Source organism: Schistosoma mansoni, chromosome 1 (assembly GCF_000237925.1).
Source record: "Schistosoma mansoni strain Puerto Rico chromosome 1, complete genome".
In the NCBI taxonomy this organism is placed as follows: domain Eukaryota; kingdom Metazoa; phylum Platyhelminthes; class Trematoda; order Strigeidida; family Schistosomatidae; genus Schistosoma; species Schistosoma mansoni.
The window spans coordinates 49,166,049-49,190,228 of NC_031495.1; the positions used below are offsets into that span (position 1 = coordinate 49,166,049).

The 24,180-nt window shown below is 35.5% G+C and overlaps 1 protein-coding gene across 1 annotated transcript; it reads left to right on the forward strand.

Annotated features, from left to right (window-relative positions):
• The first annotated feature begins 1,504 nt into the window (after positions 1-1,504).
• Positions 1,505-22,352, forward strand: Smp_049330 (hypothetical protein). Its single transcript, XM_018794702.1, has 8 exons — positions 1,505-1,552; positions 4,018-4,207; positions 8,160-8,496; positions 9,857-10,130; positions 11,299-11,781; positions 14,170-14,461; positions 18,659-18,722; positions 21,674-22,352. Exons 1-8 carry the CDS (start codon positions 1,538-1,540, stop codon positions 21,717-21,719), a joined length of 1,701 nt encoding a protein of 566 aa, XP_018649088.1. The 5' UTR covers positions 1,505-1,537; the 3' UTR covers positions 21,720-22,352.
• The last annotated feature ends 1,828 nt before the right edge of the window (positions 22,353-24,180 follow it).

Genomic DNA, 24,180 nt, shown 5'->3' on the forward strand with positions numbered 1-24,180 from the left:
GCATATCTGAACGAATGAACTGCTATCAACTTTTATAGATTATATTTACTAAGCAACGCTGATTAGGATGCATACCGTGAACCAGTATATGTTGTAACTTATAGATCATGCTTGTAAATATGGCGCGTACCCGTCCATGCAGAAATATATAATAATTATTATACACTTTAAATGTGTCTGTGCCTCTATGACTGACAAATACCATAATGTACTGAGGACAATAGATCGATATCTGCAAACTTCCGGACAATTCTCATAATTTATGCGACTTTTTTTGAAGCTATGAACTACCATCTTCATATTTTATCGCCTCTCATGTCATAATGTAATCAGCATATAGCAAAACAGGTAGTGAAAGGAGATTAGAAAGCTCATTTACACACACTAAGAATAACACTAGTTACAAAACTTTTGAGGATGCCACAGATATTTCTAGTTTGACAACAATTCAGTCAGTAACACCGTCTATATTTAAATCGTACCCACAAGGTAAAATCAAAAGTCAGAAGCGAGAAGGTTCGAAGATCTATTTGATAGGCTATTAATATATCGAGAAGCAACTGATTTAACTGGCTAGTGGTTACAGGAGAAGTTGAGCACGGCGCTCCCACTCGTGATGTGATGTGAATGCATGAACGAGCGCCTTCAGGTAGTTGAGTCTACTAAGACTAATGTGGTCAGCATCCAATGTCGAACATTTACAGAGCTATTTATTTTGGGGATTCATTTACCTCTGCTCCTTGACCTGGGGAACTTAGGGAAGCACACCTTTTCACAATGAATACTTGGAGTTAAAACTTACTATTTTGTGGCGCTCAACAAAAGAACCATTTTTAACGGCAAATAGCCACCAATTTTCTCTGAGCCTCTGACATTCGTGCCAACCTCAACTATGTTACTGAAGACAATCTATGTCAATTCATTTTGTCACGCATTCTCACCAGATCACCATTGAACATGTCGTGCCACACATTCGTCACAACAACTAGCCAGCTCAGATTACACATTTCTGGACAAACCGAAAAACCTCCGTAATTCCTGACTGCAGGTTTGACTGAGTTTGGAATCACCGATCACAAATTTGTTGCGGACAACAGTGTAGTGAAGCATTAAATATCTGTGACATCTTTCACTTCAACATACTTGCGACATATTACTCAGGTAAGGTGATCTAACACTTCCTACCGTATGGTGGGTAAAGATCTCGATAATAATATGTCCTATGATATTCTTCCTTCCGGACCTAACATTATGAGATAAGATTCTTCAGAATTTCAGAAGCTGAGATTAAGTCATTCCCCACTTAAGTTTCTCTGTTCACATCGACGTGTGAATTACTAGAATTCTTTATCGGCACGCGAAATATGAGAACCTTTGACCTGAAAGCTTGTACCATTAATAAATCGGGAGATTTAAGTTAAGTCACTTGACCTTCTACTCTTGTTAATGAAGACTGGAAGTTTTTCGCGGCTAGTATGTCTCTTATCTCTACTCCAATGATTCTCCGGTGCCTACACGAGCGGTGTAGCTCCTACTAATGGGTATACTTCGAGTACGTAACCTATTTGTCCATTTTAAAATGACAAAGACGACATCCCCAACCAAAAGTGTTATCATAGAAAGTATGTGTTGTAATATCAACCCAATCAGACAAAAAAGAGGAAATGACGAACCTTAAGGAAATACAGGCAACATTCCCAAAAAAATTATTATGTTTATAAGCGACAATGTATCAGTAGTTTGAATAAACAATTTTTGTAAGTTGGAGACGATATTCAGGGGTAAAATAATGCAATTCTGAGGAAATAAGGGAATAATTCAGATTGTAGTTTCCTTTTTTTGGCTACCCGGGAAACATTCTTTATTTTCCTAGATGTTGCTGTTTTCTTCCCAAGATTCACACATCTCCCTAAACCCACCTACATTTATATGGGGACTTTGGAAGAATATTCTTCCTAGGTTCCTTTATATCTATGGTTTTTCTCCCAACTGCATCACCCTCCAAATTATTATAATAAAGTAATAGAGATTTCCCCCTAGGACTAATAATTTGAAAAGTCAATCTTCGAAGGTTCGAGAATTCAGATCGAATCGTTTGCGACATGTGTTTTGCTTTTCTCACTGGGTAGTGAATTATTGAAATTTTCTACCAAAGTGCACATAATCGACACCTGTCAGTGCATTCAAAGGTACACTGATCTCAATAGTACTACAGGTCACGAAAATTGACAGCCACTTGATCTATCCTTACCTCTAAAGACTGTCAAGAGTATGTTTACTTCCAGAAGTCTGTAATCATGACAATATTCTCTGTAAAACAATCGAGAATCTAAGTAAGTCATTTGTCAGCGTAATTCCCAGCAATAATTAGTGTCCATGCATGGAGTTCTGCAGTTTATTTGGTTTGAAAAACTAACATGTCACAGTATCAAGCCTATTAGGTGATTAATAACAAACTTTTCTAAGTGTCATGAATGTGTAAAACGTAAAGACTTCTATTTTCTAAAGCTTGTTTTAGTTGAAAACTTATTGTTACATTCAAAAGACCACTGAAGCCTTCTTAGAGTATGTCTAATATCGTTCGTGATCATTATTTGTAGATTTGTATTCTCGTTTTTCTTCAGAGTTCGCGCTTGCTCACTTTAACACGTGTTATTGGAAGAGCCCTTAGTGGTTATACATATGTTCTTATTTAAATTCTCTTCACATGAATAAGAGCTCTACACTTTGGTCTTCAAAGAGGCTATGCAGTCATGACTTGTATGATTTCAATTCATCTTGAAGTACTGTAGTGTTTACTGTTTTTTCTGGTACAGTACTCTCGAAGAAAAGTAGGGGCGGCCAAACCAAACCATTGAATCAATCCAAGAAGTCACTGACAAATAGATTTAGTCATGTTAATAGGTATAGACTACCTGGTTGGGGTCTGCGTGATTATTATAATCAATGGTTGGAGACTTTGAATGACAGCTTAAAATTGTTTGCAATGGCACAGGTGCATCTATTCTTTGTCTTTCCCTAAACTCCAAAATTCTAAATTCCTCATAACCTTTATTTATCTTCATTTCGCTAATTTATATTTTCCCGAGTCATATCTTCGATGCCTAATCTTTACTATTACCACCGATACTGTTATTATCTCTACCATTCTGGGATTTCACTTGACAACCTCATCTCTGTACCAGTAAGGTATGACTTGAATCGATGTACATGCGTACAGGTTCTACGTTTTGATTGACAATTTTCTGTTTTTGATGCCGTCCCGAATGATGTGAATCCAGCCACTTTTTCCGGTTTTATTATTTATGCCATACTATTCATAAGAAAATATCTCAAAGTGGTCTAAACACTAAATTGATAAATACGACCATAATTTTTACAAGTGGAATCCATAGCCAACTTATGGTTTCCAGGAGATAAGAAAAATGTATTCATTAGGAAACTACGACCGTAGTCTAAACGCGAATACCCTCTATCTACTTTGTAAATGATAACAAGGAAAATTAAATATTTCAGCTGCTAAGTGCTACGCAAATAAAACTAGAGTTATCAAGATGATTATTTAAGTGAATTTGGTAGAGTGGATACTTCATAGTTTCCTCTTATTGACTGGAAACCATGATTTGGTCATAGATTTCGCCTATAGAGGTTACACCTTTCAAATAATTTAACGTGTTTAGTTTATTCCAAAAGGTTTTATGGTAAACAGTGTAGTTTCCAAGATATAGGTGCTCGTATTTCTAAACAACTCGTTTATAAATGGTAAACTGCTTATTCATTTGCACACAGGCAAGAGAGTAGTATTGTTAAATGTTTATTTTTAGGACTGCCAAATCATATGAGTGTTCCGCAAGCAATTAGAGGGATGCAAAATCTCTGCTAACCTGTCTTTAGTTAACATCTTGGGGTTTTTTGTTAGCTTATTTTGAAATTTACAAAATCATATGTGCAGAAGTTCGTAAGTGTCGAACATTTCCAACAAAATTAGTGGTTATATACTTTGTTTCTGTTCTTCAGATAAGTATTTTAACCATCCTATTAATCACGAATGGGGTAAACACATTGCATCTTAAAGGGAAATGGGATCCATCCAACAGATATTTATTTTTGACAAAGTTTGGCTTTCAACGAACGCAAATTGATGAACTTGAAGCCACAAGGGGTTACATTTACGGGACAGTGAACCTCGAAAACGGTGTGTCAAATAGTGAGTTACACGATTTGTTAAGTTGGTTCTTTTTGCATTTTGTGTATTATTTTTCAATGTCTTGGTTAATTGGTTGCTCTTTAGGTATATTAAGTAATTTTATTGCCTATACTGATAATGATAGACATTGCTTTTGTTGTAATATAAAGATATATTTTGTGTAATGTGGTAAAAAGCGTGTTTTATGTTCTTGAATCATAAACAGTAAGTGTACGTACACCAACTCTATTTCCGCATATTCAACATTGGAGGTGAGTAATGATAAGTGCTCATTTAATTGAAGTATGATAGGTAGGTGAATTTCCGCTCGATTGTTCTCCACTGCTGAGTAATGCAGCTCTCCAGAAACCAATCCACCTAACCAATGTAGTCTTTAGAATAGTCGGTATTCATTCATCACTCACCCGCGGCTCGTAAATGAAGAATTTAGGATAATCAATGGATTTCAGTTCTAATGTAGTGGACGAAAATTCATATACGGCAAACTAATTTATTGTTTTATGCAAAATCAAACTGCGTTTGTTAAATATCAAGAACATCATTGTTTTATCTATTAATTTGAACACATAAATATTGGTACAAGGGGGCACCAGATATATATGCGCCTCACAAAACAATGAGGATGGGGAGAGAAAAAGGAAGTAGGGTGGGTATAAGGAAAAAAAGGAGAATAATAACAACCACAGGTTAGTGTATGTTAGTGTGATAATAAGAATAATAATGGGGGAAACGGAAAGGTACAACCAAAAGAATTCTTTCGGGTAAGGAAGTTATGACCACTCTTTATGAAGAAAGTAAAAAAGGTTACAGCAGGATCGCCACGTGCCTTTATTCTGAGCCATATCTGATAATGTCTCTGGCCGCTGTGTTGCACCATCTCTTGGACCTCAACCAGGGAGTCGTGAAGGACCAACAGAAGCCAGCCCTTTGCAGCTTTCTTTCATACTACGACACCATGTCATACACTGACCACCTGTGATAAGTATGATGGTATTTTGACATTTGGTGGAGGGTAAAGATATGACCGATACATCCTCAATGAGAACGAAAACCAGCCTGCTCCTCGCGAGTCAATCTTTCTCGGGTTTTGAACAACCTACGAAGTATGACAGAAGCCAATAGTTTGGACACAATCGGAAGTAGACCTATCCCACGATAGTTGTTACAGGAACGAAGTGAACCCTTTTTGAAGATCGGGACAATTATCGACTCATTCCATGACGTTGGAACACTCTCTAGCTCCCAAACCTTTGTAAACAACGTTGTGAGTTCATTAGCCGGAAAGTCACCACCATTTTTAAAAAGAGCCAGAGGTGATTCATCTGGGCCCAGTGATTTGTAGCGCTTTAAAAGTTGGTTTTCCTTGCGGACTTCCGCCCCACTTGATGGATCAGTCTTCACAGGCCACGGAGGGCAGGACAGTCTTATCGATGTTGCCGGAGCAGCAGGCCAGTTGAATTGCCCTTCAGAGAATTCTGCCCATCGTCCAAGACGTTGATGGATGTTAGTGATTGGCACCCCTTCATCTTCATTAGCTTCTCGGTCCTTACGCAAGCTTTGCCCGATTTCACTACGTAACAGCCTTCGTTTGTGGTCAAACTCACGGTCACCTTCAGTAGACTGACGGGCTTCAATGAGTTGTAAAAAGCCTGAAGAAACCCAGTGCTTGTAAGCGGGACGTTTCGCGAAGCCGCATGAGGCTTTACTCGCCATTTTCATGCCGTCATGTAGTTACAACCAATGCTCATCTATGCTTTTTGGTGGGATGGTAGCTAGCCTAGAAGCTAGCTTGGTTCGATACTTACTTGCAACAGAAGTTGCAACCAATTTGCTGACATCAATCCGTTGATGACGATCAGTTCGTTGACCACTGAAAAGTAAGGTAAGATTGGCACAGACCAGGACATGATCAGAGTCCAGATAGGTACTCCAAAAGGAGCGACAGTCTTGTACACAACCATGCTAGCGGTAGCTGATCGCGATCTGGTCAATCTGAGTCCACGCTTGAGATGCAGAGGGAGAACGCCAAGTGGCACATTGGCGATGACTGTGCCGGAATTTAGCGCTAACCGAAAACAGGTTGTAGTTTGTGCACAGTTGCAGTAGATAGTCTCCGTTATCTGACCTGCGACTAACAAGTCCCCATCGGCCACCTAAACGACTCTCCTCTGTGCCTAGACGCCCGACCTGAGCATTCAAGTCCCCGGCTAGTACTACAATATCTGTTGAACACACTTTCTGAAGAACAGTTAATTGGTGGTAGAATTCATCTTTGGTTGCATCCGGGCTGCAATCTGTTGGGGCATAGGCGGAGATGACAAAAAGTCATCGTTTCTCACGTCTATTTCTTCTCACTTTGATGGAGTTTTCTAATCTAACAGCACTGTGAGGATGGTCCACAGGTGAAGTCGAGGAGGCTCTAGGAAGCCCAGAAGGAGCCCAACATGTTCCGTCCAATCAGCTCTTGGAAGAATATTCCAGAATTGCCACGTGGAGCTTCCCTATTGGACAATGCTGATAACTCTCTGTCTGCGGATTGGATAACTATAATGATGATTTTGTTTCTACTAAAAACTATAAATACCTGATAATTTTGTACCATATTCGACACTGTTTGGAATAACATTCCTTCAACTTGTCTTCTGTGTTTTGATTTGTGACTTGGGAGGGTTCCAGCGTTCGTGTGCTCAAGTATTGTGCGGTAGACTAAGAATCTAAGTTCGAGATACAACAAGCACATGACCGACTGTTAATGGGGGATCCAATCGACTAGTGCTGCCTCAGCTATAGCGCTTAGTGCGACACCAACGCCAGCAAGACCAGACGAAAATGCCACAGGGTCCCTGGATAAACGCACGTAAAACAAGCCTTTTGAGGCGACAGATGGAGAGCGAATTTGTAGTACTTCATCAGAGTCTTGAATACGGGTCTCGGATAGACAACAAACGTCGATATTATAATTTTCTAAAGACATAGCCAACCCTATCTGTTGTCCGATCTGCATTAGTGTGCGAACGCTGAAGAAAACCAGTTTGAATGGTGTACGTGGTTTCAGAAAGACTAGTTCAGTATTCGTATTCGGTGGAAGTATTCACTTTCGACCAGACAGTGACTCGAGATCGTTTGGATAGAGCAGAGTTTCCATTATGGGCGAGCTGCTGTATAAGTTGAAAAACGGGAGTACATGAAGAGGGAATAGAGGAAGAGAAGTGACCTAGTATATAAGAAAAATGACTCACCGTGTCCACCGGCCCGCTTAAGGCGCCGGACATTCACTTTTCGTCATCTCAATTTCGCAAGCAACACCCCCGCCACGAGAGGGCAGTGAGTAGGGCTTCCCTGGCAGAGGCTGTATACGTGTGACCGTGTGAGAGCATTTTGAGAGGGAGGCGGCCCCTCCCCACTCTCGGCTGTACTAGGGCATTCGGGGGTGTGCATCATTGAGTTGTCCATTACATGCTCCATCATTCTTCCAATCCAATCATGTTGTTCTTCCGACTACTCTTTTTTCCCCTTCCTCTTTTCTTTATTCCAATCTTGTTCGCATAAGTGGCGGACATCGAACTATTACTGTGCGTAGGATTTTAGGACATAGGTATATCTTAGTTCCTCATTAATTATACTTTTTGACCTTCAAATGAAAATTAACTATGTATATCTACAATTCAGTAAAACAGTTGTCGATAAGACCTCTTTTCAAAGACTCCTTATCATTTAAAAAAATTATGAAAGTTGCCATCTAAGATGGTCATGGCGAGTAGTGTTTACCATACACTCCTGCTTTTTATTTCGATGTCTAGGAAACACTGAACAGAGGAGTAAAAAAGTAACTAATATTTCCAACCCACGTTCCTGTTAATTTAAGTACTAACTTTAATTAATTATTCTGTAACCCGTGAAACTTGGAAATCGCATGAAATAGGTATTTATTTTATTTTGCTTTGCCTCACAGCACAGAATGTGACAGATATTGCTACATTGGTTTTGGTTGACGGTGAGTTCATTATGGATCTCTATGGAAATGCCACAAAATCAATATGGACACAAAATGTAACTGGTATGACATATCAGGAAAGTCAATGGCTCATGGAAACTGAACGTTGCAACAAAATGTTTGATAAAATCAACTCTCTTGCTTGGCACAAGACGTGTTCCCCCACAGGAGAAATGGATTTACTTCGATCCGTACCCTGTTCTTCATCTGGGCTTTGCGCAGAGGAAGATGATCCTGAAAGTGTAGTACCGAATTCACAATTTACTTTTGTTGTGCAAGACCTTCGGCAACCACGGTTCGTATAAATATTGTCTATTTTCTCCCGAAATTCAATCACTCTAATTTCATTTCGATTGTACATAAAATCAAACAATTGGTTCATTATTTTGTATATTATAATGAAAGTAATCATTTAAAAATCATGTTCTTGCGCGATAAAGTAGTCACGATTAAATACTTTGAACATTGTTTAAGTATTAGATGTACCGAAGACCTGTGCAGTTGTTGTCATTTTAAGATGCCTCGTATTTTATTTTGTTTTCCTTTCAATTTTCATGTTATTGAGTAAGAAATCGTAACTAATTAAACGGAAAAAAACGTGCTTCATCTTATCAGCTTTTCTCGTCTAACTTATAAAAACCATAGGTAATATATTACTAATAAAACCTCGTAGTACAAAATGACTAAATCATCGTTGTTTGTTTACGGGTTTGTACTGTTTCGCATTTCAGTGTCAATTCCACTGCGCACATATATATGTCATCACCCTTAGTAATAATATTTGTTTTTTGAATTTTCTTTGGATTTTGATATCAATTAGCAAACATTTCATTACGACTAAACTTGTTGTTTTCTACCTACATTTGTTCTAAAACATGATGAAATTTTAAAAATGATTTCATAATACTCGTATGAATTGGATAGCGTTGTGACATTCGGCCTCCGATTTCGATACTGCTACGCAATCTTCCTATACACGAGTTCAACTGGCTTCTTGAGTGAAAAGACTGAGGGTGACAAGAAAGTTTATTGACTAAGTCTAGACAAGAATGTACGGATAGATTGAATCAAAAAAGTTCATGCACCTAAGTATTCGGTAACTATCTGCAAACAATGGTTAGGATTTTTGAGATGATGATTAATAAAATCAACACAAAATTCATTTTGGAAAATTTTTTTAAAATGAGATGCAGTATTTTTGAATTCATAGCAAGATTATCCCAGGCTATGTTGAATTAAGAATCATTTATTTACATAACAGAAAACAATATGTGATAAGTAAGTCTTGTGTTTCATTTATATTATCCACAAAATGAACGCAGTAAAAAGTGTCGATGAATGCTACCTATCATTAGATGATAATACAGTTACATGCAGTAAAGTTAAGGTCATATTTTTGTTATATATCTTTTACAAGTAAAATGTATTATTTACCAGAATTTTATATTGATTCATCCCTCAAGTTAGTAATTAGAATATAAATAATAAATTTATTCGGTAGCTAAGTAACTGCAATTTGCTCCGTCTTATGATAGTTGGCAAAGTTCATTTTTAATTTGTAGTTGACGTAATATAGAAGAAATGCAATTTTTCGAAATTATTTTCCATTGATTGATGTAATTTGAATATAGATTTATTTTCCCTTTTATATAAAGTTATTGGTATTTGAGTTTGGTCGCGTGTAAACGTAATTTAACTACATGTAAATGGGAGACTACTGCAATTCCTCGTTATTCAAATTCATCATTATCATCGTCATCAACTTATTCCTTATTAACAGTGATTTATGATATATGGCTTGTTAATGGTGAACCAAAATTACAGTCTTTCAATCAATTTGAACATCATTTCTCTTTTGAAACACATGGAATTGCACATATGTTTTTTATATTTCTGTCACTCTATATTATTTTGAATATAACAGCACATGTACGTTTTAACTGACTGTTTATAATTTATTATTATTATGTTCAAGTATTGCATTGATTTAGGTTTCGTTATATGTTTAGAAAAAAGAATATTCGTTTAAGCTTTTTCAATATAATTTTTTGTAGTATATGGTTAGTAACAATTCATCAAAAACTAGCAAATAATTTAAATAAGGTAAACTACTCTGACTTAGGTGTTAGTATTTGTTGCTGGAAGGAAGTGAAGGAGCTATTTTTAAAGTGTTTTAATTGTTATATAGTGTTACGGAGTGTAAACATAAGTGTTTTTAAGTGAGGACTTTATCATATCGTACTAAGCCAATCGAGATATTGGCTCAAGATTTAATGCAACGCAAATACACCTCAGCCAATCTTGTACTTGATCCAGCCTTCAACTACTTAAAAAACAAAGGAAAGCAAAAGGTATACCTTTTGTTTCAACCGACTTTGATACAGGGGAAAATGAGCAGGTAGTTCTAGAATTTTTTTGGTGCCCTTGCGACCCAGCTTCTAGAATACCGCGCCTTTATTCCCCGGTCCGCGCACAGTTCGAAAATTCGGGTGGTGAGATATTATTAAGAATCCAAATTGTTGGCTAATTAGGATAAAAGTTATGGAAACAACGCCTATTCCAATCGAGGATCATTGGTACGAACACCCGGTTAATGGTATACGTCTGGCTCTAACTGTATTCCTTTGTTTGAAGACATCATATAACACTGTTGATTGAAAATCCTTATAAAGTTCGACTGCACCAAGGTGGGTACTTTGCAAGAAAACCATATCACTGAAGGCTTTTTACTTAAAAAATTCGCGGTGGGGTTGTAGTTCATTGTTAAATATGATCTAACTTGAAAATATCAAGATTTGCTCGTTAGTGTTACCCATTACTCAGTTTGATTAAATTTTGCCATATCTATTTGGATTTCATGTATCAATGAGCACGTATGCAGTACCGTCATAATACACGGACATCCCGATTTGATGTAATCTTCTGAATGCTAAGTAGCAATGCCGGAATGCGTGAAATGCACTTCTCATCCCCAAATACAAAACCCTTTTGTAATGTATCGAAAGAGAAAGCATTTGTTAATCAACATGTATATTTTTGTATTTGTTTTATTGTTACCAAGTAATTTTATTTTATCTGATAATGGTTTTTTATACAGATCAAACTGGTCAATAACTGTTCACTTCATGTTTACCTCTACCTTACTCATCTTTGGTTGGCTAGTCTAGGAACACTGTTGGCTGCTGTTCACTGGGGTGTTTTCTCATTTGATGGTCGAGGACTAGGTCTGATTTCAGAGTTGGGAACAGTAATTACACAGTGGGCAGACTCAGTGTTCCTAGCTGTTCTATTGTGTACATGTCAAATGGGTTTCAGTCCACAATGTCCGTCAATCGCATTCCAATCTTGTGATGCTTCAAAAGCTCTTTGTCCACTAACCTCCAAAGTGTTTTCCAGTTTACCTACCGGATTCTTCCACCTTGGTAAATTTAGTCATAAATTGTACAGTTACGATCCTATCCGAGAAAATATTTATGCTAAGCCATCAACCAATCAGAAGTCCACGTCATTTTGGCCATATATGATTTTATTGGTTACTTTGTTGGTTGGGGTCAAAACTTTACTGTATATATGGGCTATGGTGAGTTTTTTCGTTTTCTGCTACTTTCGATATTACTACCTTTAATTCATACTTTTTCCTCTTAGTATTTGTATGTACTTATGTGTAGTGTATTGTACTGATTGTAGTGCTAGAATTTGATATAATACTTGCGGTCGATATGATCCTGAAGTATAGGTATCACTGACCAATAGTCATATGAGAGATGCCTTCAATAGATGTCGGAAATAGAATCTCAGTGCATTTACATTTATTTTCTTGGAAAAAACTACGGTGGACTAAATGTTTGGATTTTGTTTGTGAAATACTCAGACTATGTCGATCACTAATATGGGTTACTTGTAATGTTTCTACAGTTGTAATATAAACTTGGTATTTATGAAGTTATTCACTAGGTACAATCTAAGTATTTGTTTTTATGATAACTTTCAAACACTAATTGGAAAGTGAACAGTTTCTGATAAATATTTAATGTAAAACAAAAATGTAAGGTGATATTAAGGATTCAAGTAAATTGTCGATGTTTTGTAACCTTTTACTGGGGCCGTATTCCTGACTCTTCTGTCTGTCCATTGATTTAGATAAGCCTATCCATTTTTAATAGACTTTATAAGTGAGAACTCATTATCATGACTACTAACTTCTCAGTGCTAGCGAGTTTTTAAAGTGGTAGGATAGAGTTTCAGTTAATCTGCTCTTTTTTGTGCATATCAATTTAAGGGGCAGCTTATTTGTTGAAGTATTCGGTTTCTAATCATTGGAATGGGGTAAAGAGGTTTGGACTTTGCCTCAGATGCTTTAGTTTGATAAGTCCTTCAGTATTTTTGTCTTTCACACAAATTGTAACTTCAACTAAACATGCCAATCTGTAGTGGGTTGCTTAGTCACAAGGAAAAAACGCATACAGTGTCTCCATTTTGATCATTTTAAACCGATTATCATTCTGTACCATCAGTGCCTCAGTATTAGTATGGGATCATTAACATTAACATTGAATGGTCAGCATTTTCCAACAAGGTCAGTTCAGAAAAAAATGAAAGAAATTTTATTGTAACTGGTTGTTGTGAAAGTTTGGTGATTTTATGCTCAAATTATTTAAACGTTTAGTTATTATTACTATTATTCTGGAGAATGTTTCCATTGTTATTCATTAACTGGAATTAATAAAGGTTCTTTTTATTCATTATGCAAGATCCTTTCTCTTATCAAAAAATATTGTAGATGACGACAACCAGTCAGGTAACTGTTATAGCATTTTATTTATTTGAAGGTGTTCTGTTCAACTAGCTATTAATCCATTATGAGGATATTTTATTTCATGAGTTGAATGATTTATTTGTAAAATTATCTGTTTCAACTTAAAGAACACTATTAAATTTTCAATAGAAAAAACAGACTTAAAGATTTCACCAGTGATAGTCCAAAGTATGATTTATTGTTTTACCTCATTGTAACTTACATATTTTGTAATCTGTAGTTGGGAATACTTTTGGTGTAATGGTTTACACTCAATTAGAATACCATTCATTTTCCAATTTTTTCTAAATCTTGAGTTTTAACGCTAATCAATGTTTTTCTTTTTCCGATTTCATTCACTTTTCCTAAACTATATTTCCTGTATTCCTAGTTTACACTATGATTAAAATTGTTATTTTGACTTGTTTGCTTTTCATGTTGTTAATTGTTTTGTCCTTCATACTGATTTGAAGAAAATTTAGATTGACGAACATTCGCTGTTGGTCTATTGTTATTACTTGATTTTAGCGGGATATACATTGGATTAAAGCATGTTCCATGCACGATTGTGTTAGTGCACACTGAACGGCTATTTCTTATCCAATCAGCGCTAGTCGATACTTGAAGAAGACTCTAGAGTTTTCTCATGTAAAAACTATAAATATACTAACGTTTCTCTTATTGTGCTTCTTACTTCCATCTACACTTGTTATTTGGAATATAATTTCGTTGCTGTTCAACTGTGTTCTGATTTGGGGACTTGTCGAGTGAATTGGTGTCGAAGAATACTAAGCAATAGGAATAGCTGGGTCGTAATAAGAGAAATTATAACACTTGACGTAACTGTGTTAACGTTGCTTAAATATGTAGATGATTAATTGTTTCAACTATCTATCCACTGACGATGCATAGAGTTAGTTCTCTTCGTAAATTCTTGTTAGATTGAATAACTGAATAGATCACAAAATACAGTACATTGCAGACAACTAATAGAATCACCACTGAGCAAATATATTCAACTTCAATTTAAATCACTCTTTAACGACAAAATTATTGTGCAACGTTTTTGTATCTTGGACTCGTTTCTTGTGACTAGAATTAATTCAATTAAAATTAATTAAATTTCTTGTAAGACTTTCTGTGTAATGGTTGATTTTTTCTTATGTCTTTTAGTTTGATAGAGACCCTGTTATCGATTTTTCTGTTTGGAATACAGTGCCTGGTTGTTTATTGTTAGCTTTAAGAATTTGCCTAGTGTTCTGGATATTGGTAGTTGTAGGACGCAGGCATTTTATAGCACAAATTTACTCTGAGTCGTATAATATGGATTTATGTATCTTGGGCCCAAATATCAATACAATGCAATTTGCCGCTGGTTATCTCCTATGGATTGTGATCTTACCATTAGTAGTGTTTATTGGTGAGACAAGTGTATCTCCCTTGTGGCGAACAAAAACTATATCAAGTAAGTATTTATCTGGAGAGTTGAATTTTGTAGTTAGTAAAGTTACTTTCTTTTTGTTAGCTTTTGCTACCTCAACTTTTGACCATTTGGTTGTAGGTTTAAACCTTTCTCCCCAAGTACTTCATTTTTACAACGTAGTATATATAACAAACCCTTATATAGGAAGTTTGTTGATAAGCTATGTAAATGAACTTTGTTATTGAGTTGAAATTATCGACGTTTAACAAACACGCCATTGTTTTCGAAATAATACACAAAATATATGTTACATCTTTTTCTTATTTTTGAGTGTAATGTTATCAATATACATTTAAAATTGGCTCATTAATGTTAACACACAGTTCTAAGGCGCCAACCGAAAAGTCGGTCCACATGAATCGATTTAACTTGGAGGTTATTTTCAATGACGTCTACAGTTGTTATATATTGTAGCTTAGGATAGAAACTTTCATATGGGTGCTAAATAATAATTACTCAGTTTTTCGTACTGTATTGGAGAGTTGTCCTATTCACTCAATTAGTACGGTTTCACTGTGGCAGGTGTTAAAAAACAAACTTGGTACTCAATTTGACACTACCTTCTTGAACTGTTGATGCCTTAGGGCTTAGTTTCTTAGATATCACCTATTCTATTGTGAACATAGGAAGTGAAAAAAACGAATTCTTAGAAAGATACTCGAATACTATTAGAGGTAATTTCTCAAATTATCAAGTAAACATGAAGGTATATGAGTATTTTGTTTTATTATTTTTGCGAAGTAGATTGATTAGTCAACTAGCTTAAGTGATTATTTTTATTGACTGCATCTGATTACTTATTGGAATCTCGATATTATTGTAATAAGTTGAGTCTCTGACATCACCTATATCCACTCATAAGATACTAGTTTGTGTCATTGGTACAGCGTGAGGATAATTATTTACAAGAAATCACTGACTAAGTAATAAATTACAAACAATATACTAAAGACAGCATTCATAAGCAACCTAGAACCTATTTGATATGTACATCAGTTCAAGTTGTCACGTATCAACATAGTGAAATGAAATTATCAGGAAAAATGCCTAGGCAGTTGATACTGTAGAAATGTACGCAGTAACTTCTTAGAAAAAGTCATTAAAGTTCAGTCCGTTAAAAAATCTTAGTGAGAGTTTGACCCATTAGTTGTTAACTTTTGTCAAACAATGAAACAGAAGGGGGGTTTTGTGGAGATTTCAATAATTTTATTTAATTGAAATCATGAGTCAATTGAAGCTAGATCACCATGGAAAACCTGGAAGCACTGGACGGCCGTTTCGTCCTATTGTGAGACTCCTCAGCAGTGCACATCCACGATCCCGCCTCGCGAGATTCGAACCCAGGATATTGGTGAATGGTTGCCCAACTTCGTAGATTGGTTGAAGTTAGACATTAACACCGTTGGATGCTGGGTCAGTAGTCTAGTGGTTAGGCGCTCGCGCCCGAGACTGATAGGTTCTGGGTCTGAATCTCGTGAGGCGGGATCGTGGATGCGCACTGCTGAGGAGTTCCACAATAGGACGAAACGGCCGTCCAGTGCTTCCAGGTTTTCCATGGTGGTCTAGCTTCAATCGACTCATGATTTCAACTATATAAAATAATGAAACAGTTGAAAATTACACTACGAAATCCTATCATCACTGACCACTTCATTTTGAAATTTCGGCATTGCGGTTCAAACAATTAAAAATGACAATCTGTACAATGATTGTATGAGTTTAAAATGCTATAAATGTTATCTGAGTTAAATGTTTCACAAGAAATTAGCTATCTTAAACATTATGATCTATTTCTAAACATTCATTTGCTCATCGTTATCTAGGTGAACATATTTATTATAATAGTGTTGAATGTAATGTATTATTATGATTGACTTTATTGAACGGAATACGTTTTTTTGGATTATCTTATTTCTTAGAAATTTGTTTGTCATATTTCAACATTAAGTGACATGAACATGAAAAAACGTACACTATTGATTAGTTTGAACTCATCTGATTTTTTTCTTTATTTATATAAAGATTTTTAATGCTTTATAACATGACACTATCGGTTTGTATAGATTTTGTATTTTACAATTTATTAAATTGTCAACTATCTATTTCTTCCATTTATTGTTCATCTAATTATATATTCATTGAATATTATTTGCTTGACAGTATTTGAATATGTTATTATTAGATATCTGAACAATCTTTGGAACTACAATTGACTATAGTGAACTTTTATCTTTATGAGGAGAAAGTTTAATTAGCCAAGTCGATTTCACAACTATGAGATTTTCATTATTAATCCTTAATATGTATTATGGTTACATAGTGAACTAGTCAGAATATGTATGTGTTATTATAAGCAGTTGCTGAACCACCGACTGGCCCGACGTGCAATGTTTTATGATGTAGGAGTAGGTTGGAAGAAAGCTAGGGGCGGCCAGACCGAAACGTGGTACAAATCCATGAAGTCACTGACAATTGGACTGAGTCATGCTGGTAGGTGTAGACTACCTGGTTGGGATTCGCGAGATGATAGCAATCGATGGTTAGAGACCTTGAATGACATGGCTCAAAATCGTTTGCAATGGCGAAGGTGCATCCACTCTTTGTGTTCTTCTAAATTCTAATCTTCTGAATTCTTCATGTCCCTATCCTTTTTCTCTTTCCAAATTTATTTCACTGTATTATACTCCTTAAATAACATCTTCAAACCCTAATCTTTCGGTTTACTGCTTATACTTTTACTACTTCTACCACTATGGGATTTGAATCGACAACTGCATCTTTGTGTTAATGTGGTATGGCAACTCGAACTGATGTACATACGTACGAAGTTCTACGTTGTGACTGACTGACTGAACGTACATTAACATTGAATATTCTTTAGATCTTTCTGAAAAATGTTTAATTTTCAGTTTAATTATGAGGGGCGAATTTTATGAATAACCATGTACTAATGTTGACGTGCTAGAGACTATTAAAGAGCCAAGGAATCGGAAGTTTCTAAGCGTAATCAACTTCTTTAAGGCATTAGCAACTTAATGGGTTATGATCACTTAACTTGCAGAGTTATTTTGGTTACATTGTTTATAGTTTCGGATGTACTTCGGGGATATTTACCTCGTATATGGATCTTTAGATTAATAATAACGTGGTTAACTACCATTACAGTTTTTCTCGGCATGCTATATTTGTTGGTATACACGTTTTGTTTCGCTAACTCAGATTGATTCTATTTAACATGATTTCTAGACTGTTAGTGATAACAAACAATTCTAAAGAATGTTATCAGGTATACACATTTTTAAATGGTTTCTTTACGTATGTTAGTAGTTGTGACTTAGTGCATAACTTACTGTATTAAAAAGGGACTAAAGCTTTGTGATAGGATCTCTAACGAATTACCTATCTTTCAAAATTCAGTAAAGTTAACCAGATCATGTGAATCAGAGACAATGTCATACTTTTAGTGTTATTTTAGAAATAAATTTTAATTTAACAGTATAATCCAGTTACAATGAGAATGACTCAAAAATGTAAGTGGCCGATCTTTATGTATCAGTCATGACTAAGCAATAGAGAGAAAATTTTGATAAAGAGACTTGCAAATAGTCTTCCTTACAGACTAACATCACTTGTTTAGGTACGAAGTGCCAAAATAATGTTGAAAGGCTTACCACTTGGTAGTTCGGAAGTCATATATGAAAGTCTGGTTATTCAATGTCACAAATTATCTTGAAAGTGTTAAGTTTTTAGATATGTTGATGCTGGTTCCTAAGTTGGATGTAAGATACTATACTTCATGGGGCTATTTTAAAATTTATGTCCTATGGTGAATACAAAATATTCAATGAGCTAATAGCCTACTAGTTTGCTAGAACATACAACTTGGAATCCCGAACTTGGATCTAAGACATAGACAACATCTTTTTTGAGACCTTGTTTACCATATTTTTGTCTGCATGAATTGATATAAACGTTTATACCAAAAAGTCATTCTGAGATTAGATATGCTGTACTAGAATATCTATTTATCCTTTATTACTTATCTTATTTGCACTTTGTGATAATCGGGTCATAAATTAATGAACTCGATAATGATGTCATGTCTTTTCGTGAGTTGATTATTTTTTTAATTTTAGTGTAATACTGAATATCCAAACATTTCTTATTGTTTCATTTTAGTAATATGCTTCTCTACTGACTATGTAGCGGCTGTTGCGTACGCTTGCCTTTTATGGCGTTCAAAGTAAGTTTTTGAGATCTGTAATTGATTATTTTCCGTAATCAAACGTAATATTTAATCGTCAATTCATTTTATTCTGCTTTCCTATTGTCATCGAAAAATTTCTTACTGTCTTTGGTATAAGTTAGTAAAGATAGGTAAATTAGCAGTTTTGATTAACTTAAATAGTTTAACTAGGAGCAGTTTATTGTTTTACTGAACGGAATTTTTAATGAGAAATTTCCAATATAATTAAACTTATTGTATTTTGTTAAAACTAGCTAATGGTATTACTTGACAAATTCCTTGAAATTGTAAGCTATTGAAAAATAAGCATATTCAAGTTCTCAAGATAAATTTATCCAATTGTTTTTTTCAACTATTCAGAGTAAGATAATAATAAAAAGGCTCCTCCTGGGGCCCCTCTAGAATTACTACCGGTCCCAACCCAGATGAAAAAGGAAGGTTGGGTGTAAGATTAGCAACCGTATTTAGTAAGAGAGAACCTTGCTCAAAAAACGCTAACCAGAAATAGTCATTTAAACCATTTAAACTCTGCCCTGGGATTTGAAAGGTCTTCATATAGAAACGTTATGATACTTAATGGTGGAAGCTGTGATTCTTCGAAAGCCACGAAGTTTATCCCTCTTCTTACAATCAGAATAGGAATTAATATAGGTACATGGAATGTCGGGAAAATATAACAGACTGGAACGATCATCCAAATGGCGACAGAAATGCAATGGGATCTACTATAATTAAGTGAAGTCCATTGAACACAAGTTTTACAGAGAAGATTAGCTTTGAGAGAGGTCAGTCAGTCAGTCAGCGACAACGTAGGACCAGGCACATATATGCATCGGTCCAAGTTGCCATACCTCGTTAGCACAACAAGATGAACACCGGATTCATAGAAGTAATTAATTTAGTGGTGGTAGTATATAAAGAAAGGTTGTATATAAGGATATAGTAGGAAAAAAGTTATGAAGCAATTTTAATCTCAAGGTTTAAGGGAAGATAAAGAGTGTATACACCTACGCCATTGTGATCGATTCTGAGCCAAGTCACTTAGAGTCTCCAACCATTGGGTACAATAGTCGCGTTGACCCCAACCAAGTAGTCTGCATCTACCAACATGGCTCAGACTAGAAGTTAGTGACTTCAAGCACTGATGCCATGTTTTGGTTTGGCTGCCCCTAACTCTCTTCCAACCATCCCCTACACTAGTCAACATTGCGCGTCGTGGTAATCGGTGTTCAGGCATACGTAACACGTGGCACAACCATCTCAGTCGATGAAGATTCATGACCTCATCAACTGATTTACCATCATTCGGGAGAGGAGGTACTGTTGTATATTGATCATAAGGAAGAAAATATTCTCGCACAGGGAGTTAGTCTGGTGGTATTCAAAAAAGCACTAAAAGAACTTATAGAATATGAATCACATGGCTGAAAGATTAAAGCATCCGTCCTGTAAAACAAGGAAGGAAGGGATTAGAATGAATGTTACTCAGTGCTACGCACCCACGAACAATAGCAACGAAGAGGCTGCAGTGCATTTGAGGGGACTGTTCAGGAAAGTATCTGACTATCATGATAGAGAACCTGGACACGAAGGTCGAAATAGACAACACCGGGTATGAAGCCGTGATAGCGCGACATGAACTGTTATAAAGGAACGGAAAAATAGGTACATCTTTGCTTTCAATAATATGGTTGTAGGTGGAAAAATTTTCCTGACAAACGCGTGCTTAAAGCTACAGGGATGTCACTGGACCACACTACAGAGAACGAGAGCAATAACATCTGCATAAATTAAAAACTCAGGTTCATGGAATACGTAGGAATAAATAGAGGGATGTATATAGCTTCATATCAACACCTCGTGGTGGCCGAGCTAAACCTGAAGTCAAAGAAGCATTAGATAATTGTCAAGGAGCACTACAAAGTCAAATATAGCCTCCCGTCGAGGTACTAACATACTCAGCGAATTCAAGATAACTCTTAGTAACAAGTTCTAAGGCTGACAAGATCTCCTAGAAAGTGAAGAAACCACTGTGGAGGACAACTGAGGAGAGAATAAAGAAGCAACAATTTTGATATGTAAGGAGGTGCTAGGGAGCAAGAGTTACCAACATAAAGAATTGATTTCTATTGATACTCTGACCAAGATTCAAGATAAGAAGAACTAGAAGACTGCATTCAGCAACAATCGCACAACAGCAGGGGCGATCAAGCCTCAGGCTGGATGTACAGAATCAAACAAACAAACGAAGCGAATTAAGTCTGAAAAGAGTAAGTATTTAGAAGACCTAACAATGACATCAGAAAAAGCTGTAGGAGAGGGAAATATGGGACAACTATATGATACAATGAAGACGCTAGTTGGAAAATATAGTAAACCAAAGTGAACTATCAAGGACAGAGAAAACAGACCTATCATTGAGATTCAAGCACAGAGGAATAGATGGATAGAACACTTTGAAGAACTCTTAAATAGGTCAGCCTCACTAAACCCACTGACCATCGAAGCAGCACACGCAGACCTTATAGATGTTATCTCACAAACAACCGGAGAAATCAGCATAGACATCGGACAAATCGAGAGGGGGAGAGCAACAGGACCGAACAACATATTAGCCTAAACACTGAAGTCAGACATAGAGGTAATTACATTAATGTTCTGTGCTCCCTTCAGGAAAATTTGGGAAAAGGAACTAGTGATTGTATACTAACTTGGTCATTTTGCTTCGGCGTTAGACCCAGTTCATTCACATTTCTAAGGGTAATACAATACAATTTTAAATGTTTAACATTATATTCAGGTTATATTTTGCGTTTGTAAACTTGAGAAGCTTGATCGTTTCAATGAAATCAGTAATTTATAATGACTGTTTCTATTCGTGCATATTTTGAACTATATTCGAAGTATATTTCTTATATATTTCTTTTTCATCCCTTTTTTTCTCAAAGCTCACTTTTAGATGAAAACGTGGTGGGTTATCGTTGTTCACTCTAGCTTTATACCTCCCTCCCCTGCTTCTTACCCTTTCCTCCCTATCCAACGTACTCTGTTCGAATCCTGTGAATCATTTGATGTTTATTATATTCTACACTTCTATTATTGTTTTTTTTGTTTCCAGTCTATTTGCTAAATTTGTGCATTATCAACAAATCTATACAGATGTTTCAGAAATATGATTTTTTGTGCTGATACCATGTGAATTACACTCATTATTTGCGATTTTGGAATTTCACGATGTATGTTCATTGTTTTCTTTCTTCACTTCCATTTTCCTATTAGTGGATTGCCAATCCTTTTCTTCTCCTTTTTCGTCAGTGTTCTTCATTATTTATACTTTATAAATACTTATTTTTATAGTGTTGTCTAATTCACAAGTTAATTGAGACTTTATATTTTTGCTCACAGACTAATAACAATTGATTGTGTGACTAATTATTGCATAACAGATCAGTGGATTTGGGTTTTCGCACTTTATGTATTTAACTATGACAGTGGTGATATGACCTAACTTTAAATATAATGTACATTTTTAAAAAAATTCGGTAAACAGTTCACAATACACGTGATACTATTACTTTGTACATTTTCGGATTATAATTTATTTATTAAATTGTATTGAATTGATTGAGAAGCGGTTTATTTAGTACACTTATTATTGTTTCTTAGGGAAAGGCACATTGTACACATGTATTCTCTATAGTAGACTGTTTTCTTTAGAGTTAACCACTATTTAACTAAAGAAACTATACGAACATTGAGTATAATTTATTTCCTGGTCATATAAATGAAAAATGGTGTACAAGTAATACGTTTTTAAAGCTAATTTTATCCAACATATCAACTGCTTTTATTACATTACTCAGGTTTCCAAAACTAGACAGAAACTGACTGACAAAAGTGAACAAAGCAACTTGTTTTGAAGTGATGAATGTACTAGTCTTAAATTAATTATTTAGTGGTAGACTATTGTGTTTAATCACTTCACAATACGGACAGACCTAATTTTTAACAGATAACATTGTCAAATTAATTAATACATGCCTCATTTTGGCCTTTGTAAAATATTATAATTATAGACCTAATTTTATTGGTCGCGTTTGAGTCCCCTAGATTAGCATAATCCTTCTTAACTTCAGATATATCTTATTGAATAGTACCGATTAGCTCGAAACCTAGTTCTCGGGGTTCCTGTTCATTGCTTCCAGCCACCTAGGATAATCAGGGTTTGGGTTTCATCGCGTACTCAAATACCACTGTGTGTAACCCATATAAATTATTTTAGTACTTCTAAATACCAAACCTTTATTCTTTTAATCTGGAGTGATTTCACTTTGAATTAATCTGTTGGAGAACGATATCTCTAAACGTCTTGTGTACTACGGGATGTCATTTCTTTTTTATCCATATTTTAAAGCTGTGCTTACTTTAGAAACGATATCGCTGCTAATTGTATACTGACTACTAAAAAAAGATAGATGATATTTTGGCTTTTGTAACAACGTTATATAAGCTCTATATGTTAGTAACTTATGTAAACTACGTTTGTCAGGAACTATATCAATAACACATCTTCAAAAGTGAGTTTTACGGTTTACAATTTACAACATTACCGTTTAGATGAGCAGAATGTTTACTGACTACTCCACGTTTGATGTGTGCCATAAGCAGTCTATCTTTTCGTAAAAGACTTAAAAATTGAGTCATGCAACCCTCCTTAATCTTGTGTTTTTAAGACCCAATTATAAGTATTGAATGAATCCATTTATTAATGCCTATCTTACGGATATCTAGGAAGGATTAATTAATTCAGTGTAATCGGCCATTTCTTTAGCAAATATGAAAGCTAAACTTTAAAAATATGACTAGTTTATTTTCAGCTGGCAAAGCGGAGTCGACTTATTTAAGATTCCTATTTATTCAGACTTAAGTACTCATCATTGCTTTTAGCTTGATGTGGATGAACTAAATCCTAAGGATGTATTGGTCGCATGATTTAGATTCCCTAACATTGCTGATCCATTGTGCCTTTGACTGTGTTGAATAGGGAAATGAAAGTGGAGGCTAAAGAATAAGTATTTTAGTTTGTAGATAAATCCACAAGCAAAAACAAGCTAGTAATAGTTGAGTTTAACAAAACAATATGTTGTCCACTTTGCCGTCATCTACTTGAAAAAATAATTGGATGGTGGATAAATAACTAGTTGTAGCGCTCCCTGTTAGGATACCCTTTTACGACCATGATACAAAAATGATTCAACAATGTCTGATGAATAGTCAAACAGAAAAACAACTGGAGCAAGAGCTTTACATAGTCAAAACACGAGCCTGAGTGCCTGGCCAAGCCTTGTTCATAAGACGTTAAAGTAATTAATCATGAGGTGTGTTAAATATGTTAGGAAACACATAGAACTAGAATACCATCAATAAATCATAGAGATAAAGAATCTGTTAATTA